Source organism: Haematobia irritans, chromosome 1 (assembly GCF_050003625.1).
Source record: "Haematobia irritans isolate KBUSLIRL chromosome 1, ASM5000362v1, whole genome shotgun sequence".
Lineage (NCBI taxonomy): Eukaryota > Metazoa > Arthropoda > Insecta > Diptera > Muscidae > Haematobia > Haematobia irritans.
Window position 1 is genome coordinate 71,359,603 of NC_134397.1, and position 14,073 is coordinate 71,373,675.

The 14,073-nt window shown below is 38.0% G+C and overlaps 2 protein-coding genes across 2 annotated transcripts in view; both read left to right on the top strand.

The window, feature by feature from the left end:
* Rbp (RIMS binding protein) overlaps positions 1-14,073 on the top strand; it is a 270,060-nt gene that overhangs the window by 51,959 nt on the left and 204,028 nt on the right. The window lies entirely within an intron of this gene.
* LOC142226066 (uncharacterized) lies at positions 2,306-7,609 on the top strand. Its single transcript, XM_075295931.1, has one exon. It carries the CDS (start codon positions 2,306-2,308, stop codon positions 7,607-7,609), a length of 5,304 nt encoding a protein of 1,767 aa, XP_075152046.1.

Here is a 14,073-nt window from a genome sequence, read left to right on the forward strand (position 1 = left end):
TCTGTATGTAATTCCCTATTATTTGCATGAATTTTTTTATCCTGATTCTATATTGAAAATTCCCAGATACTTTTTTGTTTCTGTTATGGTTGACATTTATTAGAATCTCGTCGAAATTTAAAGATTTGTTGATGATGAGACTTCCGCTAAAATGACTTGAAGTCTGTCTCTTTTGTAAGCAACTGTTGTACTGACAAGACGTAAGAAAGAAATAAATTCCTACACCTCAACGAAATCCTAAAACAGTTTGTGTTTTTCTTTCGTTTTTTTGTATCATCATTGCTGGGAGCATAAACCGATATTTGTCTTGCTGAGAGTTTATCACCCTAGCTGGGTTTCTATTGCGGTCTTTATTTCGGCGACTCTTTCAATACCGATTCCCCGCCTTTGCCCTCACCTCTTGTTGGATTCCTGGTGACACATTCCCCCTCAGTTAAACATTTGGTCCAATTTCGAACCAGATCCACCGACGCGACTACATACATATTTGGAAAACTCTCTCGAAGACATCAATTCCGTCGTTCCACAACCGAAGCTGAGGACAAACAGGTTGGTTTACATTTTTACTTTATGTTCCTAGTCAGTCTTTATATTGTGCTTTGAAGTGAGTGGGTGATTTTCTTGGATCGCGTAAATTGACAAAACCACGTGTGAGAATATAAATTTTGAAAAGAATTTTATGGCTAGTGGTGGTTTTACAACGAAGTTATTTTTAATAATTTAAAAGCGCACGAATATAATAATTTAAAAGCGCAGGAATATAATAATTTAGAAGCGCAAGAATATGAACGTAAAGGACGGGAGCACATGGTTTTAAGGCATAAGAGAATCTTGAGTACGAGGTGGATAAGTTGAATTTATGAAAACCGGTGAGTTCCATCATTCAGCTTGAAGGTTTTTTCCAGAGATCTTTAATTTATGCAGTTGTTTGTATTTGCATACATTTTTTTTTGTGCAATTACAAGCGGCTTGAACACACTATATCGATCCAAAACATTCTGTTACTAACATGATCAAACACATATCCAGCAGCCCTGTTACTAACAACATTGTGCGCTGTTGATATATGCTTATGTATGTATGATAATGATTTCTCCATAGCTCGCTTTTCATTTCCAATATATTCCCATTCATTGTTCCCCACAATCCTCTCTCCAATCCACGCTTCGATTCCACCACATCAGCTTGCTCCCCTCTAACATCACCCAATCCCTTGTACTGAAACCCCTTCTTATATTTACATCATAACATCTCATGTTTAAAGTTACTCTCACGCTTAACGTTAAACTGGTTTTGAGTGCAATCACATTAGAAGAAGTGTTTTTTGATGTCTGTCATTCTCCTCTTTGTGGAGCATAACAATGATGGAAAATGTATGATTAAATCACTGGGATTTAAGCAACCACGTATTTCATGATTTCGTCGATGACCTATATCGGATTTCTACATTTCTTTCCTCAATCTCTCTCCACAATTTCTCCATGATCTAATATTTTGTTTATTATTCATATCCACACTATACTTTACTATATTTTTTGAATTTGACTGTTCCATGGTAATTCGTAACTCCATATGTTTTGCAATTGCCATCACTTTCTCTCCAAAGACATTGATATTTTCATTCCCTATCGTTAATTGCCTATTTTCATTCTTGTGTACTTGTACATACTTGTGTACTCTGTACATGTTTCATTATTTTTTTCTCTTGTACACCATATTCATAACATTGATATTTTTATTCCCTATCGTTAATTGCCTATTTCCATTCTTTGTGTACTTGTACACTCTTGTGTACTCTGTACATATTCCACTATTTTTTTTCCTCTTGTACACCATATTCATAACATTGCTCAACCATCTACTTGTGATCAATTCTCTTTTTGTCTGGGATATTAGCGAACAATTTGTGAATGTGACCTCTTCATTCTGTATATCCAATGGTCTCATTTGATCGTACTTTTTCCTTGGTTGCTGCTATGCTTTACGAAACCGTTTGAGACATTGATGAGACAGCTGTTTGATGACGTCAGCATCTTAGAACCATAGATACACCCGTCAGTGCAGTATCTTTTAGAAATATCTTTTTTCCTTCGACACTGCTGTCATTTTACATAGGTACACATACTCTCTGAATGCATGTAAATATAGCCTCGCGTCCATATATACATATATAACGAGCTAAGGGCGAGCATATTGATTCATTTATCTCTTGGTTATTCTCATTAAGACCCGGATTGCTTGATAGATTTCGCACAACACTTTTAGTCGATCTTGACTCATTTGAGGATTCATAATATCATTTATGATGTCACTTGAGAAGTTTATACGACTCTCAGATCGTCTGGTAGAGTTCGAAGCAGAACTCAACGACAAAGACGCGTTGTTTTCTTCCCCCTATGTAATCGAAATCCATAAAGCGGAGATCAAAGACATGTGGGAGAGACTTAGATTGGTATACGAGCAATGCTTGTCTGATTTAGAAGTCGAAGCTGCTGAGAGGGCAGCGCTTGGAGATGACTCGGGTGGGTCCAAGGACTCCGGGAAGGCCAGGAACGATGACGAGACGGCCAATGAGGTCGAGACCGTGAGATCAAAGTTCAAGAGCGCCTACGCGACTTATTGTCGTTGCAATGAACAATTAGGAGAACGGCTACAGGTCATGCCTTCTAAGTCTTCCGCCTCGCCACCGAAAGAGGCACATGGATTCAAATTACCTCCCTGCGAAATTCCCATTTTTAGCGGAGACTACCAGTCTTGGCCTACTTTTCGAGATGTATTCTCAGCGGTTTGCATTTCAAACTCCAGACTTAGTCCCGTTGAAAAGCTATTTCACCTGGGTCAGAGGACCAAAGGAGAACCGCACGACATAGTGAAAAAGCTTCCTCTCACGAACGAAAACTTTCGAGTGGCATGGGACAATCTATGTTCTCGATACGAAAACAGACGGGTTTTAGTAAATCTGCAACTCAAGTCTTTGTTCAATCTTCCCACCATCCAGACGGAGTCGGGGACAGCATTGAAGAATTTACAGAGGGACATGAACGCATGCATATCCCTGCTTAAATTGTATGAAATCGATGTGGGCTCTTGGGATCCTATTTTTGTATTTGTTTGCTGCAACAGGCTTCCGGATATAACCCTAACGTTGTGGGAGCAAACATTAGCGGACAAAACTGTGATACCAAAATGGACGAATTTAGATTCCTTCTTGACTAACCGTCATAGAACTTTGGAGTCCGTTACCGAAATTCGGAGGAAAGATTTGCCTTTGAACGGAACTCCAAAGCCTCACAACAGTGAAAAGTCAGTCCCTAAGAGTGTTGGACGAACTTTAAAAACTTTTCAAAACAAGGTATCTGAGCTGAAGTGCAGATTGTGCCCAAGCGAAACCCATGTCGTGCGACATTGTCCCAAATTCCTGGACATGAGCGTGAATCAGCGACTAACAGAGATAAAGAAGCGAAACCTATGTTTGAACTGTTTTTCAAGGTTACATTCTGTGAAAAACTGTAATAGTAAATTCTCGTGCTACAGATGTAGTAAACGCCACAATACCCTTCTTCATAGGGATGAGGGGGCTACAAACACGGAGAAATCAATCCCTGCCACACCGTCTACTACACCACCCATACAGTCCACTATCACTGGGGGCAATGTTCAAGCTTGTTTCGCTATGCAGTCCAAGGGAGTTCTCTTGGGTACTGCATTGGTTAGTATATGCCATAATGGATTGGTATATACAGCAAGAGCCCTCATCGACTCTGGTTCAGAGGGGACATTTGTCTCTGAAAAGTTATTTAACACTTTGAAACTACCATTCAAAAGGACATGTGCGAAAATTTCTGGCTTGAATTACTCTATGTCCGCATCAGTCCAGAAGGAATGCTCATTAATAATGCGCTCTAGACTCGATGATAGCGTTGAGGTCACCGCTTCTGCTTTGGTGGTTCCACACTTGGCCAGTTGTCTTCCTTCGGGGACAATACACCCCGATCTGTTGGGGGATTTACCCGACCTTCACTTGGCCGATCCGCGTTTCTTTGAGTGCTCAAAAATCGATCTTCTTATAGGTGGCGATCTCCTTCCCTCCATCATGCTCCCCGGTATTAAACGAGAAATCTGCGGGTCCTTGATGGCGCAACAAACAATATTTGGGTGGATACTAACAGGCCCGGTTCCTTCCCATTCTACACCTACGTCTACCTCAATTGTTTCCTATTTTTGTGAGATATCTGTAGAGGCAGATATCTCACGGTTTTGGGAGGTGGAGGACTTTCCAAAGAAAACTTTTCACAGTTCTTCCGATAGGTATTGTGAGACACTCTACACTTCGACGACTGTGAGGGATCCAGAAGGAAGGTACGTCGTATCTCTTCCATTCAAGGATGAAACTAGTTCTGGGAAAATTGGAATTGGCCAATCTAGAAGTAGTGCTTTGGCACAATTTTTCCGGAATGAAAATCGTCTTCTTCGATCCCCAGAGCTAAAGGAAGAATATGATAGAGTACTAATGGAGTACATATCACTCGGTCATATGTCCAAAGTTTCCCCTCCTACCCCAAATGATATGGTTTCTTATTACTTGCCTCACCATGCAGTAATAAAACCTGATAGTACCACTACGAAAGTTAGAGTGGTCTTTAATGCATCGTCACCTTCTTCGAACGGCCGCAGCCTTAACGATATTTTATACACTGGTCCTGTCCTACAGCAGGATTTGGTAGTTCTGATATTGAAATGGAGGTTTTTCACTTATGTCTTTAATGGGGACATAACGAAAATGTATAGGCAAGTCCTGGTAAATCCAAATCACAGGTCTTATCAGCGAGTTCTTTTTCGTCATAGTCCTAGCGAGCCTATACAGGACTATGAGTTGACCACCGTTACATTTGGGGTAAATTGTGCGCCTTTCTTGGCAATTCGCACTATTATGCAACTGGCTGAGGATGTAAAAGACACACTTCCCTTTGCTTCCACAATACTTAGGAACTATATGTACGTTGACGATGCCTTGGCTGGGGCTTATTCAATATCTGACGCGATTACTGCCAGGTCACAATTGGTGGAGGCTCTTAAATCCGCGGGCTTTAGCATGAGAAAGTGGACATCAAACTCCAAAGATATAATTTCAGATCTCCCCCCAAGCGATCTTCTTTGTGAAGATTTCTTGGAGTTTGATGATAGAAGTACAGCCAAAACATTGGGCATTCGATGGAATGCTTCAACTGATTCCTTCTTTTTTTCCATATCCCCGTTTCCTGAATCTTGCAATTATACAAAGAGGGAAGTATTGTCACAGATAGCGAAACTGTTTGATCCAGCCGGTTGGTTGGCTCCAGTCATTATAATCGCGAAGATTATAATGCAAAACATTTGGGCCGAAGGCACAAAATGGGATGAGGTAATCTCATCCGATTCCCTATTGAAATGGAAATCTTTTCAGTCTGCCTATGGTGCCATCAATCATATCCAAATACCAAGATGGTTCGATTACACACCGTTAAGCGAAATAGAATTTCATGGATTCAGCGATGCTTCTGTGAAAGCTTACTCTGCAGCCCTATACATTCGTGTGAAAAGAGCGCAGTCCATTTACACCCATTTAGTTTGTTGTAAGACAAAAGTAGCCCCACTCAAGACGCTTTCGATTCCGCGTCTCGAACTTTGTGGAGCAACTCTGTTGGCTGAAATGATTGATCATTTCATTCCCCAGCTACAAATCAAAAGCTATTCCATTTTCTGCTGGACTGATTCAACCATTGTCCTTTCTTGGTTAGCCAAGCCACCATGTTTTTGGACCACATTTGTGGCCAATAGGGTATCAAAGATTTCCGAAGTGATTGCTCCATCAAATTGGTATCATGTGCCATCAGATTCAAATCCAGCAGACTTAGCAAGTCGCGGGATTTACCCAAGCGATCTTGTACAGAATAATTTATGGTGGAAGGGCCCATCATGGTTGCAGGATCAGAGCGACCATTGGCCCAAGCTCGAGAGGACATTTCATGAGCCTATTGAGATAGAGAGGAAAATCATAAAAGTAAATTTTCTGTATTTCACTGCCTTTGTCGATGTCCTCGAAAGATTTTCTTCTCTCGAAAAGGCTTTAAGGGTGATCTCATACGTTTATCGCTTTTTTCATGCAACTCATCCGAAATTCCGCACAAATTATAAAAGGGAAACCATCAACATTTCCACTTCAGAAGTGATGATGGCACAGGACCGAATAGTTGTTATGACTCAAAAGGCTTATTTCCCAAGAGACTATTTTGCTCTTTCTACGAAAGAGTCAATCTCTCCTTCCAGCCCTTTACTGAGCCTTAATCCCTTCCTTGATTCTGAAGGCATTATGAGGATTTGTGGAAGACTTGTCAATTCGTCTCAACTTAGTTATAACGAGCGACATCCAATTATTATTCCATACAATTGTCGCTTTTCTCATTTATTAGTTCAATTCGTTCACAAGATTTCGCTGCATGGAGGCAACCAGTTAGTTTTGCGTTTGATACGGACTCAATTTTGGATTATAAAGGCAAAAAACTTTATAAAGTGTGTCATAAATAAGTGCAAACCATGCATATTGTACAAAAAAAGATGTCAAAGACAAATAATGTCTGCTTTACCTCCAGAGAGGTCGGAAATATCCAGACCTTTCACTCACACAGGGCTAGATTTCACTGGGCCCTTTGAAATTAAAAACTATTCTGGGCGAGCTTGTCGAATCACGAAAGGATACGTTTGTGTTTTCATATGTTTTTCCACGAAGGCAATCCATCTTGAGGCGACCTCGGACCTCTCAACAAATACTTTTCTTGCTGCATTCGAGAGATTCGTTTCTCGCCGAGGTTGCCCGCTCCACCTTCACTCCGATAATGGAACCAATTTTGTTGGAGCGGCAAAAACCTTAGCCAAGAATTTTGTTCGAACTTCCCAAGAAGCTATAGAGGCTAATTATGCACATCAGAAGATCACATGGCATTTTATTCCCCCCGGAGCCCCGCACATGGGCGGGCTCTGGGAAGCGGGTGTAAAGAGTTTTAAGTCTCATTTTCGGAAAGTAGCTGGAAACTTCAAGCATACCTTTGAGGAATTCCAAACGTTACTATCGAAAATTGAGGCTTGTTTAAACTCTCGTCCATTGTGTGCTACATCCCAGAATCCGAACGACCTATCCGCCTTAACTCCAGGCCACTTCCTTATAGGCTCTCCTATCCTTATGCCAATGGACCCAAATATGCGCGAAGCTCCAATGTCCCTCGTCAATCGGTGGCAGCGGTTATGTGTCATCCACCAACATTTCTGTTTAAGATGGAAAGAGGAGTATCTCAAAGAACTCCATGGGCGGTATAAATGGAAGACACCCTCTGAAAACTTGAAAGAAGGGTTGATAGTTATTATTAAGGATGAAAACTTGCCTCCTAATGCATGGCGAATGGGTCGATTAAATAAAGTTTATCCAGGACCTGATGGCAAAGTACGTGTGGTTGAGCTTTATACTGAAAAAGGCATGGTTACGAGACCCATAACAAAAATTGTTGTACTGCCAACCGACCCCTCTTCCGCTCAAAATGCACCACTAACATCACAAGAAACTACAACATCCCACTAAGGTTTTGTTAAACAACGTCTACTCTTTTCCTCTACCATAGACTAAAATGCGCAACGGAAAAACCAAAAGAAAGCAACCATCTCGTCGCCACTCTCCTCTCAGACGCTTACTTAATAAATATATATGCCGAATATGTCGTCACAGTCATCCTTTGCGGAAATGTAAACAATTTCTTAATATGAATATCACCCAAAGATGTGAAGCAGTTAAGAAATATGGATACTGCGACAATTGTTTGGCTCATTCACACTCGCAAGGATCTTGTTTTACTACAACTGGCTGTAATTATTGTCATGATCGGCATCATACCTTGCTTCACATGCACCGGAGGATGAAAGAGCAATCCAATTCAAATCATCGTAAATCCACTAATTCATCCAAACAACATCCAGATACTCCCTCCTCTACAAAATCCAAAAAAAAGTCCAAGTCCGTTTCCAAATCCGAAAGTCGTTCGCCATCTACTCACAGCCATAGTGAACGTCCTAGTACCTCTTTATCGGCGCTTTTAAAGCAAAACATTACCACACTGCTACCTACAGTGGTCGTACAAATTGAAAGTGCCAGAGAGATTTACAAAGCACGTTGCCTAATGGATTCAGGATCAAGATACAGCTCCATTTCCTCCAAAGTCGTGAGCCAACTGCGACTAACCACGCTAACCTTGCAAGATGAGACCATGTGTCCAATAACCATATCATCAGTTCATAATCGAAACGTAAAGCTAGAAGTTACCCTGAGAGTGAACAACCGCATTTCGATACACACACCAGTCAAATCTCTGCCCAAAAGTTTATGCTCCCATTTTGATAACATGGTGCTTGCGGATCCTTGTTTCTTCGAATCCGGACCTATCGATATAATTTTAGGCATAGACCTATACTCACGAGTTATAAGCGAAGGTCTACTTAATCGCTCTGGGTTACCTTCAGCCCAGAATACCATATATGGCTGGACTATATACGGCACAATATCTACGTGAATTATATGTTTTACGTGACACTGACATGAATGACCACTCCAAGCACAATAGGAACAAAGTTAAATGTAAATCAATCTCTTCACATCTGAATTTCTTTCCCAATATGAACTTTTTACTAAAATTAATTGTACATAATTAATCATGAATATTTAAAAACTATTTTGTTTTTATACACCCATCAAGATATAAGTTACATTGAATTTGAAAATTGAATTTGAAATTTAACGCTAATATAGTTATAATATACCACTTAATCTATTCAATATTATGGTTGTAATAATCCCTATTTTATTCAAAGCCCTCATTGCAGATATACTGCAAGGGGGGCGGAATGTTCAACTCAATCTGTATGTAATTCCCTATTATTTGCATGAATTTTTTTATCCTGATTCTATATTGAAAATTCCCAGATACTTTTTTGTTTCTGTTATGGTTGACATTTATTAGAATCTCGTCGAAATTTAAAGATTTGTTGATGATGAGACTTCCGCTAAAATGACTTGAAGTCTGTCTCTTTTGTAAGCAACTGTTGTACTGACAAGACGTAAGAAAGAAATAAATTCCTACACCTCAACGAAATCCTAAAACAGTTTGTGTTTTTCTTTCGTTTTTTTGTATCATCATTGCTGGGAGCATAAACCGATATTTGTCTTGCTGAGAGTTTATCACCCTAGCTGGGTTTCTATTGCGGTCTTTATTTCGGCGACTCTTTCAATACCGATTCCCCGCCTTTGCCCTCACCTCTTGTTGGATTCCTGGTGACACATTCCCCCTCAGTTAAACAGTTATTATCAGGTCATTACCAGTAATGTTCGGAGGTCGTTACCAGTAATGTTCTATTGTATCCGATTAAAAACGGTGTTGAACTCAGTTCCAACCACTAAACCAAATCCCTGAATTGAACTTTACTAAAATTGAATTGAAATTCGAAATTATCTGTTTATTTTAATGTTTACTTAGATAATTGTAATCCATTGAAGTAAGAAAATTAATTGTAATTGGCATTAAATTGAATTGAATATGAATTACTACGAAAATGCCTCAATTAATTTTAACTAAGCGGCAACTCTAGAATCTTTCCCCGCTTCACGGGGAAAGCTTTCATTCATTTAGCTTGAACATATTCGTTAAATTTAATTGTTGTTTTGTTCTAAATAACAATGTCTGACCCTTTGGAAATCTTGGCTTAACTTGTAAATTTTACTTGTGCATAGACAATTAGAAGGGTAAGCCGCTGCCACTCATACACTGAAAAAACAGTGAACCCACCAGGAAAGATAACTTTCGATTAATTTTAGAAAATTTTGATTTTTTTTAGAAAATTTTAACTAAACAGTATTACAAGCGCTGGCATCACTCCGATATGGTAAAAATAAGTAAATATTTTTCGACAAATTCAAGAAAATTTATTAGACATAACTAAGTTTTTGCACTTGTTAAAGAAAATTTTGTAGTTTTAAGAGAAATCTTGGAGTTCAAAATTGCAAGAATGTCTTTAGTGCCATACGAAGTTCATGATGGACACATTTTTGGTAAAATTTACAAATTTAAAGAAATAAAGAACTATTTTGTGAGAAATACGAAATTAGGAAACCTTTATGCTTTATTTTTGTATAATTTTTTCCTGTTTTTTAGTTCATTTAATTAACGTACGCAAAAAATTATTTGAGTAAAGTAAACTTTTTCCAAACATAATGATTCTATGAACTAATATAAAGTTAAATTGGCTTTAGTGAAATAGAGAGTTCACTCAACTGAAATTTGTACTGTGTTTTCTTATATCTTTTTATGATTCTGGGAGCATCAAACTAACAATACAGTCCATTCCAGTACTATAACCGGAATTGTACAAACGGTTTAGTTTTGTTTGATCTGACCATTTCCAGTCATCAACGACCCAATCTCTGTGGGCCTTACGAGACATTTTCTATTTAATAGAGACTGCAAAAAGTGATAACCCGTACTCGGTTTTGCTCTCTACTGTACGTGCCGTAGCTGGAGGTGAAATGGAAAGGGGTATAGGCTGTTGTAAAAGCCTTTATTGGGAAGCTTTCCTATTATATAATTCTTAGTCAATTTCCATATTTCTTTCCATTTCAAGCGAGCTTTCATTGAGATTTGTTGAATGGAGGTAATCATTTCATATCCGCTTGATTTTATTTTTGCTCAATATAATTAATGAACTATTCAAGTTACTAAATTCCTTGTGTCTGCCAAATACTCCCTTAAATTGTTCATTGTTGGTACGAGTATACAGAAAAATGTTCTTATTCAATTACGAAATTAATTGATCCCACTAATTTTTTATACCCTGCGCCACACTGTGGAACAGGGTATTATAAGTTAGTGCATATGTTTGCAACATCCAGAAGGAGACGAGATAGACACATGGTGTCTTTGACAAAAATACTTAGGGTGGGCTCCTGAGTCGATATAGCCATGTCCGTCTGTCCGTCTGTCCGTGAACACATTTTTGTAACCAAGGGATTAGGTAGTAATTTAAGGCCAATCGACTTCGAATTTGGCACAAGTATGTGTTTTGGGTCAAAATAGAACCCTATTGATTTTGGAAGAAATCGGTTCAGATTTAGATATAGCTCCCATATATATCTTTCGCCCGATATGCACTTATACGGCCCTAGAAGCCTGAGTATTACCCCAATTTGGTTTAAATTTTGCGCAGGGAGTACAATTGGTAGTATAGTCAAATGTGCAAAATTTTATTGAAATCGGTTCAGATTTAGATATAGCTCCCATATATATCTTTCGCCCGATATGGACTAATACGGTCCCAGAAGCCAGAGTTTTTTCTCCAATTTGGTTGAAATTTTGCACAGGGAATAGAATTAGCATTGTAGCTATGCGTGCCAAATTTGGTTGAAATCGGTTCAGATTTAGATATAGCTCCCATATATAGCTTTCGCCCGATTTACACTCATATGACCACAGAGGCCAATTTTTTCCTCCGATTTAGTTGAAATTTTGCACAGAGAGTAGAATTAGCATTGTTGCTATGCGTGCCAAATTTGGTTGAAATCGGTTCAGATTTAGATATATCTCCCATATATAGCTTTCGCCCGATTTTCACTCGTAGACCACAGAGGCCAATTTTTTGCTCCGATTTAGTTGAAATTTTGCACAGGGAGTAGAATTAGCATTGTAGCTATGCGTGCCAAATTTGGTTGAGATCGGTTCAGATTTAGATATATCTCCCATATATAGCTTTCGCCCGATTTCCACTCATATGACCACAGAGGCCAATTTTTAACTCCGATTTAGTTGAAATTTTGCACAGAGAGTAGAATTAGCATTGTTGCTATGCGAGCCAAATTTGGTTGAGATCGGTTCAGATTTAGATATATCTCCCATATATATGTTTTTCTGATCTCGACAAAAATGGTCAAAATACCAACATTTTCCTTGTAAAATCGCCACTGCTTAGTCGAAAAGTTGTAAAAATGACTCTAATTTTCCTAAACTTCTAATACATATATACCGAGCGATAAATCATAAATAAACTTTTGCGAAGTTTCCTTAAAATTGCTTCAGATTTAAATGTTTCCCATATTTTTTTTTTTACTAACATTGTGTTCCACCCTAGTGCATTAGCCGACTTAAATTTTGAGTCTATAGATTTTTTAGAAGTGTATCAAATTCTGTCTAGATCGCGTGATATTTAAATGTATGTATTTGGGACAAATCTTTATATATAGCCCCCCAACACATTTGACGGATGTGATATGGTATCAAAAATTTAGATCTACAGAGTGGTGCAGGGTATAATATAGTCGGCCCCGCCCGACTTTAGACTTTCCTTACTTGTTTTTAATTTAAATCAGGCGAAAAATATAAATTGGACCTATATCTGAACAGATTTCAGTCAAATTTAGCACACTTGACCATACTATTAGTTGTTCTCTTTGTGAAAAATTTGAAGAAAATCATTATTGTTAGTATTTTTCTGGTTCTTATCCTTAACTTAACATGCGTTCGTCCCAAAAGTCCCAAATTAAAACTTAATTTTTTCACAAAAATTCCGAATAAATTTTTGAAAGTTTTTTTTTTTTTTTTTATGGAAAAAAAAATAAATAAATAGGCTCTTTGGTATAAAATAATAATAATTTAAAAATTTTAATAATATAGAATTTGTAGTCGTACTAGCTTGTGAACAATAAAATAAAGATTTCGAAATACAACATCAGGACACCTGTGATCATCCTGCAAATGTTCGAAAAATGAAAATGCGAGTTCGGTCAACATGTACTTATTAACGAAATTTACTTCTAAATACTCAATAAATAAAATTGGGTAGTAAATAAATACGAAGGTGAAATTTCCATATTTATGAGACATATTGTGATGACCACTGATGTGAGGGCAACATTTAGGCCCCAACCACTCAATCACGAAATGAGTACAGTTATAAATTAGCGCTTGGGCCCCAAAATAAAATCTTTTCATGTAAATCATTATTGAAATTTGATTTAATATACTGAATCGATTTCGAAAAAATCCCCACAAGAATTCCCAAATTTATGAAAATTCCCCACCAAATTCCCAGCTCAAAATTCGTCCCCATCAACGGAAAAGTATCCCCAATTTGGAAAAAAAAACTTCAAAATTTATTAGAGTTATATTATGACCTAAAGTAGATGATTGTGCCAAATATAAAGTTAGGTTAGGTGGCAGCCCGATGTATCAGGCTCACTTAGACTATTCAGTCCATTGTGATACCACATTGGTGAACTTCTTCTCTCTTATCACTGAGTTCTGATCGATTCTATGTTAAGCTCAATGACAAGGGACCTCATTTTTATAGCCGAGTCCGAACGGCGTTCCACATTGCAGTGAAACCACTTCGAGAAGCTTTGTAACCCTCAGAAATGTCACCAGCATTACTGATATAAAGTTGATTGAGCTAAAATTGCGAGCTAAGCTTTGATTAACATACAAAAATATGTTTACAGACAGACATGGCTAGATCGACTCAGTCGCCGGTCCTGAGCAATATTGTCAAAGAAATATACATATATTAAAGAAAAATTTGTAGAACTTAGTTAAATCTGTCCTTAAAAATTGAATTACATCTTCAAAAATTATGGAAATCTACCTAAATTTGGCAAAGCCTCGATCCATATGGATCGATTTCCGGCACAATTTACATTCAATAGATATTCAATTTCTGACCAGCAAGATTACACAGAACAAAATATTCCCAATGAAAAAGTTGATTGAAGTTGAAAACGATTAACCTTTTAATCAAACTAGAAACATTAAGTCAATTAAGTCAATGATTGAACTTTCTAAAAATTTCAATTAAAAAATCAATTGGTACAATTAACTTTTTAATCGGAAAGGTAAATTAATCATAAAATTATTCGTGAGTCACGATATTTTTCGTGAGTCACGACGTTTTCGTGCGTGAGTGTGCGTGAATACAAATTTTCTTTTCGTGAGTGTGCGTGAGTCCTACCAAAAAATA

What these genes read in the sequence shown, in the direction of transcription:
- LOC142226066 (XM_075295931.1), top strand. Translation starts at nt 2,306, where the DNA reads ATGTCACTTGAGAAGTTTATACGACTCTCAGATCGTCTGGTAGAGTTC.